General features: G+C 43.7%; 1 protein-coding gene across 2 annotated transcripts in view; it reads left to right on the forward strand.

The window, feature by feature from the left end:
- Positions 1-13,926, forward strand: part of ARHGAP18 (Rho GTPase activating protein 18) — a 245,685-nt gene that overhangs the window by 170,845 nt on the left and 60,914 nt on the right. For both annotated transcript variants that reach the window (XM_077289384.1, XM_077289383.1), the window contains exons 2-4: positions 7,911-8,107; positions 8,299-8,534; positions 10,381-10,456. In XM_077289384.1, the coding sequence (XP_077145499.1) occupies positions 7,911-8,107; positions 8,299-8,534; positions 10,381-10,456 (509 nt within the window). The remainder of the gene's footprint in view (positions 1-7,910; positions 8,108-8,298; positions 8,535-10,380; positions 10,457-13,926) is intronic.

The raw sequence follows: 13,926 nt of genomic DNA on the forward strand, positions 1-13,926 counted from the left end.
CGTTGGAAATTTGCCCTCCTGAAGTTTAGTGTCCTTGTCACCCCCTACTACCCATCTTATTAAAGGATACATGAAAACTTATTATTTTGTGATCACTATTCCCCAAGGGACCCCAACCCTTATATTTGCTATGCGGTCTGGCCTGTTGGTTAATATTAGGTCTAGCAGTGCCCCCCTTCTTGTTGGGTCCTGAACCAGTTGTGAAAGGTGATTGTCTCTCATAGTTGCCAAAAACCGATTACTTTTGCTTGAACTGCAGGTTTCTGTTCCCCAATCTATTTCAGGGTAGTTAAAGTCCCCCATAATAATGACTTCTCCTTGGGTCGCAGCTTCATCTATTTGCTTTACGAGGATATTCTCCATTGCTTATATTATTTTTGGAGATTTATAGATATTCCCGAATTGCTGTTTTTTGTGCATTCTGCCTCCCAAAAATTGGAATAGAAAAATGTCTGTGTGTAACAGCAGCCAAACAGAAAACAAAAAACCTGATGTATATCTGGTATTGTTGTAATCGCACCAGCCCGAAGAATAAAGTCAATTAATCACTTGTAGTGCAGAGGGTATGGCATAACATATAAATAAAACCAATTCTTCACATGCTGTTGATTTTGTTTATTCTGTCTCCCAAACATTGCAGTAAGGCTCGGCTCACATTTATCCAGCACTTACACCAGAGTTTCCATGTAAATATCTGAAATACGTGAATCAGATGGAACCCACGACTGAATGAGGCTGAAGGAGTCACTGTGGACACCAACTGGCCAGTGATCTAGCGATGTTCATCTTTTTAGATGTACATAAAATTGACATCAACCACAGTTTTGTGCCCTTCTGAAAAGGACAACACTAAAGAGAAACTATATGGAGTCCACAGTAACTCTGCTGCCTCATTATAGTGAATGGATCCATTGGGGGTTTCATCTGAATCATGCCACTCGGAGATTTAGATGTAAACTATGTAGTGAGTGGTCAGCGTAGAGCACCAGATGAATGTGATCCCAAAAGTTATGTAAAATGTTCCTAATAAAAGCTTCAACTCAATCCACAAAAAAGCAAGTCCCCACACGGATCTGTTATCTGTTAACGTAAATATAGGGGGCTTCCACGTTAGTGGTAGTGCAAAGGCTCTGGGAAAGCGAAATGGCTCCTCACCTGCCAAAAGAAATTCAGCAAATTCTGTGCTCCCAAATCCAAAAGCCTCCCTCCCAATTCATGAACCGTTTTCAGCAGAATACTGGTGCGAAACTGTATGAAATGTGGAAAATTATTTTATCAATTTACCTCTGTACAAATATTTTGCAACTTGTCGTCTTTACGTCTGCTCCAACCAACTTTTTGAAAAGCAGAAGACGTTTAGTGGGAGGGTGACTCCATGCAGCCCACAAATTCATCAAAATTTACACCACAACAGTTGCGTATATTATGACAGGAATGTAATTCAGTCAATGACTTTAGGTACAATTCTCAAGCTAGTTAACAATAGCTGAAAGATTCACCAAATTCATGACAGGCACATGGTCCACTAAATGAATTTGGCTCATCTTACTTCAGTATATTCTTGATCAAGATGGAGTGCAGAAAGTCAGTCTTGATGAAACGGGTTAAAAGATTTTTATGATTCTCTTCCTTGACAGAACCCCCTAACTGTCATCTGATTTGAGATAATTCAGTTTCTCATTTTGTGATTTACGTTGCCTACTGTTCAGTATTTGGTTATGTACTGGAGAATTGCACGTGGTGGTTTTATCTAGTTCCCATTTGTACCATGTCTGAGTCCTTTATCAGATGCACAATTTCAAGTAGATTGTAAACTTTTGCTACATACATTAACTTGCAATGTTTAATCAGTTGAGTGTTTATACTGTTGATCTTTTTCTCGTGATAAATAGCGACTCTAATCTTAAATAAAACCGATAATAGAACATGGAAGTGCAAATGATAAAAAGTTGTAGTAAACATTTTTTTTTTCACTAGCGTAAACAATATTAAAGAGATCAGCTCATGTCCCCAAATGCTATTAAAGGGAACCTGTCAACCCCCCCCCCCCCCCAGGTGTTTGAAACTAAAAGAGGCACCTTGTGCAGCAGTAATGCTGCATTCTGACAAGGTGGCTCTTTTAGTTCTGGGTGCTGTAACTGCCGAAATAATCCATTTTGTAATTTGTCCTAAATGCCTTTTCTTCAGTCCTGGAGGTAGGTCTTTCCCCCCCCTGCTGCAGACGCCACACAGCCGTCACTCAAATCTTCTTGGCGCCAGGCGCCGCCTCCTAACCGCTGTTTTGAAATGAGCCGGCGCCTGCGCTCTTTTCTCCTGCCTTGGGAAGGCGCAGTGAGCGCTGCCCGTCTGTCCTCATATGCAGTCTAGCTGACTGCGCCTGTGCAGCCGCCCTGCCTGTGAATCCCAGCCCCGCAATGTGAATAAATCCGAAGACACTGCGGGGCTGGGATTCACAGGCAGGGCGGCCGCACAGGCGCAGTCAGCTATACTGCATATGAGCACAGAGGACGGGCAGCGCTCACTGCACCTGCCCAAAGCAGGAGAAAAGAGCGCAGGCACCGGCTCATTTCAAAACAGCGGTGAGGAGGCGGTGCCCGGCGCCAAGAAGATTTGAGTGACGGCAGTGTGGCGTCTGCAGCAGGGGGGGAAAGTCCTGCCTCCTTGACTGAAGAAAAGGTATTTAGGACAAATTACAAAACTGATTATTTCGGCAGTTACAGCAACCAGAACTAAAAGAGCCACCTTGTCAGAATGCAGCATTACTGCTGCACAAGGTGGCTCTTTTAGTTTCAAACGCCTGGGGGGGGTGACAGGTTCCCTTTAAACTGCAGATATAGAGTTAATTTACAGGTTAATGGCTTTCCAAAGCTGTACGGCCGCTGTAATGAAAGCACGGCTACCGGGGAAAGAATGAACTTTAACCCATTTATGTGAAATACCGGCTCCCTGACTTTGCTCATCCACCAAGCCCGCATCTTTCTCAGCACATGACTGCTGATTTAATCAGCCACCATGTGGCTCTAATAGCCACAGATGGAGCGGAGCTGTGCCTGCAACCTCTAACCTATTAAATCTGACTATCAACAGTATTCAACACGCACTGGGGGGCGTCATACCACATGCCCTTTGGCACACCCGTGACGTGATTGCGGGGTGACGATGGGTTACCATGACATGCAGGGGTCTGTTTAAGAGCCTATGCAAGTTATTACAATCCTCCTTCAAAAGAGTGTTTTGCTGGCATTTATAGATCATTACTTTCTCTTTACATAGCAGTGCATCAGACGATAGTAGCTTCAATTCCCCTATGGCGACTATTAAATACAATAAAAATTAAAAAGGTTTGAAAAATATGAAAAAAGTAAAGCACAACTGTTCAGATAGCCCCTCCTTTTGCCTCGTTAAAAAAAAACAAAACAGAAAAATAAACACATTTGGTAATGCATGTAGAGAACGTCTCTTAAGCGCCAACACTGTAATTATTATCATCATTATTAATTTATATAGCACCATTGATTCCATGGTGCTGTACATGAGAAGGGGTTACATACAGATTACAGATATCACTTACAGTAGACAGACTAACAATGACAGACTGATACAGAGGGGCGAGGACCCTGCCCTTGCGGGCTTACATTCTACAGGATTATGGGGAAGGAGACAGTAGGTTGGGGGTTGCGGGAGCTCCGGTGTTGGTGAGGCGGTAGCTTTGGTAGTGATGAGGAGGCAGCGAGGTCAGTGCAGGCTGTAGGCTTTCCTGAAGTTATGAGTTTTCAGGTTCCGTCTGAAGGATCCGACTGTGGTTGATAGTCGGACTTGTTGGGGCAGAGAGTTCCAGGGGATGGGGGATATTCGGGAGAAGTCTTGGAGGCGATTGGATGAGGAGCGAATAAGTGTGGAGGAGAGAAGGAGGTCTTGGGAGGACCGGAGATTATGTGAGGGAAGATGTCGGGAGATTAGTTCAGAGATATATGGAGGAGACAGGTTATGGATGGCTTTGTAGGTCAGTATTAGTAATTTGAACTGGATACGCTGAGGGAATGGGAGCCAGTGAAGAGATTTGCAGAGGGGGGAAGCGGAGGAGTAGCGAGGAGAGAGATGGATTAGTCGGGCAGCAGAGTTAAGGATGGACTGGAGAGGTGCAAGGGTGTTAGCAGGGAGGCCACAGAAAAGGATTTTGCAGTAGTCAAGGCGGGAGATGATGAGGGCATGCACAAGCATTTTAGTAGGTTGAGGAAAGGACGGATTCTGGAGATATTTTTGAGCTGGAGGTGACAGGAGGTGGAAAGAGCTTGGATGTGCGGTTTGAAGGACAGGGCAGAGTCGAAGGTTACTCTGAGGCAGCGGACTTCGGGTACGGGGGAAAGCATGATGTCGTTGATTACGATAGGTCAGGTAAGGAAGATTTGTTGGATGGAGGAAAGATGATGAGTTCAGATTTGTCCACATTGAGTTTGAGGAAGCGAGAGGAGAAGAAGGAGGATATGGCTGATAGGCACTCTGGGATTCTGGACAGCAGCGCGGTGACGTCTGGGCCAGAGAAGTAGATTTGAGTGTCATCAGCATAGAGGTGGTACTGGAATCCATGGGACTTTGAGTTGTCCCAAGCCAAGTGTATAGATTGAGAAGAGTATGGGTCCTAGAACAGAGCCTTGGGGGACTCCAACAGAGAGAGGGTGGGATGAGGAGGTAGTGTGGGAGTGGGAGACGCTGAATGTGCGGTTGGAATGGTACGAGGCGATCCAGGATAGGGCGAGGTCTTTGATGCCAAAGGAGGAGAGGATCTGTAGTAGGAGGCAGTGGTCAACTGTGTCAAAAGCAGAGGACAGGTCTAGAAGGATGAGTACAGAGTATTGTCCAGTAGCTTTGGCGGTAAGTAGGTCGTTAGTGATTTTGGTCAGGGCAGTCTCAGTTGAGTGATGGGGGCGGAAACCAGATTGTAGATTGTCGAACAAAAAGTTAGATGAGAAGTGGGAGGAGAGTTCAGCATGGACGTGCTGCTCCAGGAGTTTGGAAGCGAATGGGAGCAGCGATATTGGACAATAGCTGGACATAGCAGTTGGATCGAGGGTTGGCTTTTTAAGGATGGGCGTGATTGTGGCATGTTTGAACGCAGAGGGGAAGGTGCCAGAAGTTAGTGATAGGTTGAAGAGGTGGGATAGGGATGGGATAAGTGTGGTGGTGAGGTTGGGGAGGAGGTGGGATGGGATGGGGTCGAGCGCACAGGTGGTGAGGTGTGATTTGGAGAGGAGACAATTAAGCCCCCCTTCAGTGATGTTGGATAGGGAGGTTATGGGGTTTGGGCATTGGTCTGGTATACAAAGGGGTTGTGGTGGTTGAACAATAAAGACTTGGCTTGTCTGGTCCATCTTATTTTTAAAGTGTGTGGCAAAGTCCTCAGCAGAGATGAGGGAGGTTGGAGGGGGCAGTGGGGGGCGGAGGAGGGAGTTAAAGGTTTTGAATAACTGTTTGGGGTTGTAGGATAGGGAAGATACGAGGGTTGTGAAGTAGGCCTGTTTAGCAGAGGTGAGTGCAGATTTAAAAATGAGCTTTGCTTGTTTGAATACAGTGAAGTCATGTTGCGAGTGCGTTTTCTTCCAACGCCGCTCCGCAACCCTGGACACTTGCCGGAGCTTTTTGGTGGTGTTATTGTGCCAAGGTTGTCTATTGATACGTCGCACTCTGCCATGGACGAGAGGGGCAACCATGTCAATAGCTGATGCGAGAGTGGCATTGTAGAAAGCAGTGTCTGTGTCATGGAGTGAGGATATGGATGCCAGTGGTAGGATGGAGTCAGAGTGTGTGGGTGTCTAGGTGTGCAAGGTTTCTGCGTGGGTGCGCATGTTGCTTGACATGGATGACCGGTGAGGAGGACCAGGATGAGAAGGTGAGCAGATGGTGGTCGGATAGAGGGAGAGGGGAGGTGGTGAAGTTAGATCGAGAGCAGAGACGGGTGAATACCAGGTCTAGTGTATGCCCGTCTGTGTGGGTGGCTGCGGAGGACCATTGAGTAAGTCCAAAGGATGAGGTAAGGGACAGAAGTTTGGAGGCTGTTGACTGAAGGATATCAATAGGGATGTTGAAATCACCCATGATGATGGTGGGAATGTCAGCAGAGAGAAAGTGAAGAAGCCAGGTGGAGAATTGGTCAATAAAGGCAGTGGCCGGGGTCACTGAAGGTCGGTATATGACAGCCACTTGGAGGTTGGAGGGAGAGTAGATGTGGACAGAATGGACTTCAAAAGAGGGGAGGATAAGGGAGGGAAGAGGCGGGATTGGGTTAAAGGTGCAGTTAGGAGAAAGGAGAAGACCCACTCCTCCACCATGTTTGTTGCCGGGTCGAGGAGTGTGGGTGAAGTGGAGGCCTCCGTAACACAACGCAGCAGGGGAGGCGGTGTCAGAGGGTGTTAGCCATGTTTCTGTGAGGCCAAGGAAGGCAAGATTGCGGGAGAGAAAAAGGTCCCTATGGGAGGTGGAGCCGCATATTCATCAACTGTAATGGGCGGCACCACGTGACCGCTCAGTGCAGGAGAAGCTGCGGGGCGGAGAGCAAGCGTCGAGGGAGGCGGGTGAGTATTTTAATGCCGGCGGCTGGGCGCACAGGGGGTGGGAGGGGGGAGGATACCCTAAAGTTTATTTTAAACACATAAAAACCAAAAAAAAAAGATTTTTCATCCCTTCTCCCCAGCGAGCGCTGGAGAGAACGGATGAATGGCGGCTTCAGCACCATGCTGGGGGGACAGCGCTTACTGTAGCGCTGTCTCTCCTGCACGGTCCGTGTGGTACCCAGGCGGCACACGGCTGCCGCACGTGTGCCACCCGGATGGCCTACGTGAGCTCACGGACACACGTACACGGATAACTCCGGTACCAATTTTTTCCGGTACCGGAATTATCTGGACGTGTGGGACAGGCCTAATTGCATAAAACATTGTGTAGTCTGAGTGAAATCCGACATTTCTCTCGCTTTGCATTCGACTAATTTACATGCTAGCGCGAGTGATCCCAAATGAAGAGCTCCATTGGACATGGTGACCTTTTCAAGGTAGCCCAACAAGAACTTGTCTAGGGTAATTTCATACTGGGATTTTTTTTTTTTTCTGCAGCAAAACCTGATCTCTTGGCAGGAATGAAGTTGCAGGAAAAAGCAGGTTTTTCTTGCGTTTTTGCTGCGGTTTTGGCATCCTAGATTTGTCTCTTGTCCATGCTGATAAAGTATAGTGTTGAAAAAAGAAGTCCTATTGTATAGAATCAGGTTTTGGCACAAAAAATGCGGCAAAACCTTGATACCTGCGTTTGTGGTGTGTTATTTTTTTTTTGTGTGTGTTTTTTCACAACCTATTTAATTTCAATGGGTGAAAAACACTGAAAAAAACGCTGAAAGAAGTGACATGCTCTATTGTGCAAAAAACAAGGCAAAACACAAAATCCTGATACAAAAAAAAAGTGGTGTAGATTGAGACTTCTGAAATCTCATAGACTTTGCTGGTAGTGTAAAACGCAGCCGAAAATTTGCATAAAAAAAGCTGCAAAAATGCCTACTTTGAACTTAGTCTTGGAATGGGGTTCTAACCAGAATTAGGGTTTTATTGCATTTGATCTTTTATTATGGGGTCCGTCTACTGATTTAAGATCTTGAGCATTATTGTTATCATTTAGACCATGTACACACATTAAGTATTTGAGTTTTTTACATCAGTATTTGTAAGCCTAAATCGGGAGTGGGCGAAAAATACAGAAGTGGTGACGTGTTTCTATTATACTTTTCCTTTGATTGTTCCGCTCCTGGTTTTGGCTTACAAATGTTGAGGTAAAATATTGATCGAGCACTCAACTTGTGAACGTGGCCTTAAAGTATGAAACTGGTTTGGTTTTCAATAATTTAAATACATGCTAACCTTGTTTTTCAGTCGCAAAACTGGGCATTATACGATGAACCACGGAAACATGCACAGTGCTCTCGATAAAGTGACTTTTAACCGTTCGGGATCACAAGACTCGTTAGATGAACAGTCTCTTGATGAATACTGGACTGAATTAGAAAACATTAAAAAGAGTTCTGACAATACTCAAGAGGAACAGCGTGTTGTGGTTAAAGAGCCTGATGGTAAGAACCTATTGAGGTTAACAAGATGGCAGCAAGCTCGTTGTTCGGTAAACTGCCCTGATGCCTTTGCTTCCTCTCTTTAGGATCTTTTATGAAGATCTCGTATTTGTAAGATACATTTGAGCCAAGCAAAATGAGCTTGTATACTGTTTAGTTTAAGGTATTGATTATTTTGCTTTTGACATTTCTAGAGGGTGAGCTGGAGGAGGAATGGCTCAAAGAAGCCGGATTGTCCAATTTATTTGGAGAGAGTGCAGCAGACTCCCAGGACAGCATGGTGTTCCTATCTACTCTAACAAAGACTCAGTCAGCAGCTGTCCAGAAACGAATCGATACTTTCACTCAGACCTTGAGGATGAAAAACAAACACCATCAGATTCCTGATGTCCGGGATGTATTCAAGCAACCAACAAGCTCAAAGGACAAAGTATGTACAAATGAGCGAGCTTGATTTTCCATAACTGTAAATGATTCCCAGCAATAGAGTGCTTTAAGCAATGTTTGCCAGTAAATATCCTTTTATTATGGTATAAAGGTGAAGGATGGTATCATTGAAATGGTGTAATGTTGCTTTGTTAAGGGAGCTTTCCAGGCCTCACCAACAGGAGATTGGTGGGGGTGTCCGGCATCAGACCTCCACCGATCAGCTGAAATCACTCCTCCAGTGACGCTGGATCTAAGCTTGAATATGAGATGAACAGTAGTACTCAGCAGTGGCCACTAAGCAATGTATAGTTCTGCGTTGTTTAACCACATACATCACTTAGTTCCGGCCGCTGAGCGAACAGTTTTCAGCGTATTGGTGGAGGTGATGGGTGTCTGACCATCACTGATATCATATTGATGACTATTGTGGAGTTCACCGTGCAGTATAACTCGCATGTTAATTTTTATTCTGTGCGTTGATACAATTACTGTGATACCCAATTTATATACAGTATTCTTCTTTTTACTGCTTTTGCACAAGAAAATCTTTTTTTGTGTTTAAAAATCTTTTTTGTTGTTTTGGTTGTCATATTTGTCACAGCCATAACTTTTTCATTTTTCTGAATACATTGCTGTGTAAGGGCTTACGTTAGAAGCTATAGTTTTATCCATGTTAGGATATAAATGATTTTTTTGAAAAGATTATATTTCATATTTTGTAAGGCAATAACAAGATTTTTGACACAGATATTCATTTTTTTTAAAGAGTTTCACAGTTCTCAATAAATAACAAGGTTTTATAGTACGGAATATTTTAAATGCAGATATATATATATATATATATATATATATATATATATATATATATATATATATATATATATATATATATATATATATATATATATATATATATATATATATAAAAATCTTGCTGACCCCACAATAAAACTTAAATACCCAATCCTTTGATTGCATTGATAGTACACTGTACAACCTACATGTGACTGGCAGCATATTGGGCTCTGCCTGCTGCAGGATCGGGATAGGCTAAAGTTTATGGCATACGTGGAGATCATTGTTAGGCCTAATTGTTGGCACAGCAACCTTCAGCACCCCAACGACCATTATGCCAGGGGTGCCGATGGACTGACAAAAGGAGCCATTTCCCTTTATCAAAAAACTCATTTCCTGCTGTCACGTCTCACAGCAGCATCTATGGGGTTACATTTCTGAGATCGGACCCAGGCTCAACCCCCAACAAAGCACAGCAGTGGCTCAGCTAGCTGTGCATATATGCGGCTCCTGCTGCGGATGGCACGGGCACAATTCCTGTTTTTGTACCATCAATCAGCCTTAATTATACATCTGATTGTGGGAAATCGCCTACAATCTGGACATACTGTACGGTTGCTGGAAGGGGTTAAAGGGAAATGGTACAATTTTTGGCATACCAGGTTAACATTAGAGAAGGCCTACAAAGCAAAACATTACTTGGGGTGCAAAAGTGTTACATAACTGAAGCTGCAAGTTTAATGCAAATTCTTCGATTTCAATTACTTTTTAATTTCTAAATGTCACACACTTGTCATGGTATGGACTTCTACGGCGCAGTAATGTCTCACAACACTATTTGCAATGTTTGTCTTTTTAGGACTTGTTCCCACTTTGCATGGTAATGAGTTTGGGAAACAAAATTTTATTTAGGAAAAGTCATAAGCTTCAACCCTGAGTATTCCCACACTGTCCAATATTGTAATGCATACATAATATATGATTATATATAATCTATGATGGATGTTGCTGAAAATAAAAAGTAGTTCTTTTTCCATCTATGTGCATTTTAGGCTGAAGACTTGAATGGATTTCAATCTGCAGACAGCAGCCAAGGAGCAAGTGAAGTGCTACATGAAAAATCTGATGGTATGTGATGGATTGCTTTTGTGTCCCTATACTTCTGACTCCCGATTAAAAATGATTGACATGGTTTTATGGGTCACATCTACAACAGTACACCAGCAATGGGAAGATAGGAATTGTTCTCAGAATTATAGGAAACCAGGATCCAGTTAAGAAAAAGAAAAATCCATGCATCAGGGAGCTACTTTTAAAAACCTGACGTACCCAACATTAAAGTCCCCCCTAATGATGGAACGATGAATAAACTTTGTGTACATGACCGCGCCATACACATGTCCGATTATTGCACAAATATCTTTAAGATGCAGCCATACATTTCTGATGTATAGCGAAAGAAAATGATGATCTTAATGTGATGCACCCAATGGCAGTTCAAAAATAATAGGTTGTTCAGTTTCCGAATTCTCAAAACCTACACCTTTATGCCATGAACAAAAGTCGGCCAATAAATGCCCAATTGATCTTTTGGACAAATGCGACCTTTCGTCATCCAAAACTCGATTGTTTGCCATCAACAGAACCGAACAATAGATTGTCAACGTTGTCTGTTTGCTACAACTGTGGTCCAATATGTGCGGGGGTGTAATGATTAGAATTTTATTTCACACATCTGTCAGTACTAATTATGTTTTTGTGGATATATTGCTACATCAAAGTTCTTTATAAAAAGTCGCTACATTTTGCTGCGTTTTTCTCTGTTGCAACAAGTCCTCAGCTTTGCAGCAACACTCCACTCTGACTGAAAGATCTGCTGTAAAGCTTTGGGCACCAAATTAGGATCATCCACCAACCGCTCTTTACCACCTACTATTTACCATTTTTAAATGAGTTATTCAGTGTTTTTCTGTTCATGCAGTGGAGTATAGATGAAAACCAGAAAGAAACAGATGCAGCTGGAAATGATGGTTGCTTTTAGATAGATCTATGGTCACTTTATTAAGTGAATCGGAGAGCTGATGCGTATACTTTAAAAGATGCCTGCTGCCCGGGATTGACAGGGATTTGCCTGTGTGTGTGTACAGGGAGAGACCTATTAATCCAGTGCAGCAGGAGCAGGCAACTCTTAAAGTATGTTTTCCTTAAAACATGGCAGCGTTTCAGAGTAAACGTACATAGCTGAGATCATACAGCCAGTGCCTGACACATACTATCCTTGCATCGTGTATCAGCTTTCATGGTCATTTTAAGGCATTTTAGAACAGGGGCCTTCGTAAGAGTAGTTACAGATGAAAGCACATGTTTGTAGACATCCATAGCTCCAAAGTGATATTGCATCTACAGTACTATTCTTTTTTTTTTTTTTTTCTTCCCCCCCCCCTCTACATTCTAATACAGATTTGGGCAAAGTACGGCCCGCAGGCAACATTTGGCCCTCTGGCTGTCTCAGTCCTGCCCGTGAACCGTTAAGGAGCCTGAAAATGGATTTCCATGGGCCACACAGTTACTGCCCACTCGCTGTCTCCATCTGCGCTGACTTCCTTGGTGGAGGAGGGGCCTCTGGTCACTTCCTCCACCAATTAGCATGTGGAACAGCTGCCGCGTTGATGTATTTTCATCACGTCAGATGTGTACTGCAGTGCATCTGGAGACAGGAACCAGAAGCAGAGCGCCGTGGAACGGAACCAAGGTGAGTATGTTGTATGCAAGTATGTCTTTTTTTTTTCTTGTTTTTTTTCATGTGTATTGGATGTTTGGGTGCACATGGGGAGGCTATGGGGGGGTGTCATGCTGCACATGGGGAGGCTATGGGGTTTCGAGCTGCACATGGGGAAGCTATGGGGTGTCATGCTGCACATTGGGAGGCTATGGGGGTTTCGTGCTGCACATGGGGAAGCTATGGAGTGTCGTGCTGCACATGGGGAGGCTATGGGTACATTGTGCTGCACATGGCGAGGCTATGGCGGTGTCGTGCTGCACATAGGGAAGCTATGGGGACTTCATGCAGTATATGGGGAGGCTGTGTGGGCTCATGCTGCATATGGGGGAGGCTGTGTGGGGCCTCATTCAGTATATGGGGAGGTTGTGTGGGGCTCATACTGTATACAGGGAGGTTGAGTGAGGCTCATGTTGCATATAGGGAGGCTGTGTGGGGCTCATGCAGTATATGAGGAGGCTGTGGGGGCTCGTGCTGCATATGGGGGAGACTGCGGGGCTCATACTGTATATAGGGAGGCAGTGTAGGGCTTATACTGTATGTAGGGAGGCTGTGTGGGGGCTCTTACAGTATATAAAGGGATAAAGGGCTCTGGGATGGGTCAAACGATATACAGAGGCAACTGCAATCCGGTTTAAACATTATATAGGGGGATGTCAGCATATTTAATTCGGCTCAATATTAAGTGATACAATTAATATTAACCCCTTTCCGACGTTGGGCATAATAGTACGCCCACGTCAGACACCCTCCCTTTGATGTGGGCTTTGTCGGTGAGCCCACATCTTTCCCGGGACATGTCAGCTGCTTTGAACAGCTGACATGTGCCCGCAATAGCCTCGAGTGGAATCGCGATCCACTCACTGCAATTAACCCGTTAAAAATGCCACTGTCAAACTCTGACAGCGGCATTTAACAAGCGCTTCTGCAATCGCGCCGGAAATCCACCCATCGGTGACCCCCGTCACGTGTTCGTGGGTCACCGGTGGGTTGGCATGACAACCAGAGGTCTCCTGGAGACCTCCATGGTTGTCACTGCCGGCTTGCTGTGAGTGGCGCTCATAGCAAATGAGTGATTTGGCTGCATATAGGCGATCTGATCATCGCCTATATGTAGCTGAGGAGATCGGGTTATGGCAGCTTCTATTGAAGCATGCCAAAAGTTTAAAAAAAAAAAAAAAAATGTTTTTAAAAATATAAAAGTTCAAATCACTCCATTCTAAATAAAATTATTAAAAAAAAAAAAAAAAAAAAGAAAATATACACACTTGATATCACTGCTTTCAGAATCTCTTGATCTATCAATAAAAAAGAGGATTAACCTGATCGCTAAACGGCGTAGCGAGAAAAAGTCAAAACGCCAGAATTACATTTTTTTGATCACCTCAACATTGCATTAAAATGTAATAACTGTCGATCAAAAGATTGTATCTGCACCAGAATGGTATCATTAAAAACGTCAGCTGGAGAATCATAATGGCAGGTCAGTTTTAGCATTTGATGAACCTAATAAAAAAGCCAATCAAAAAACAACTGTGATTGCATTTTTGTTAGCAATTTCACCGCATTTGGAATTCTTTTCCTGTTTTCTAGTATGCAACATGGTAAAATAAGGATGTCGTTCAAAAGTACAACTCAACCCGCAAAAAACAATCCTTCACATGGCCATTTTGACCAAAAAATAAAAAAGTTATGGCTCTGGGAAGGAGGGGAGCAAAAAATGAAAATGCAAAACCAAAAATACCTCTGGTCATTAAGGGGATAATATAATTAGCAATATAATAATTATAATGGTATTAATATTGAGTAGAATTAATTT

The sequence above is a fragment of the Ranitomeya variabilis genome, chromosome 2 (assembly GCF_051348905.1).
Source record: "Ranitomeya variabilis isolate aRanVar5 chromosome 2, aRanVar5.hap1, whole genome shotgun sequence".
Taxonomy (NCBI): domain Eukaryota; kingdom Metazoa; phylum Chordata; class Amphibia; order Anura; family Dendrobatidae; genus Ranitomeya; species Ranitomeya variabilis.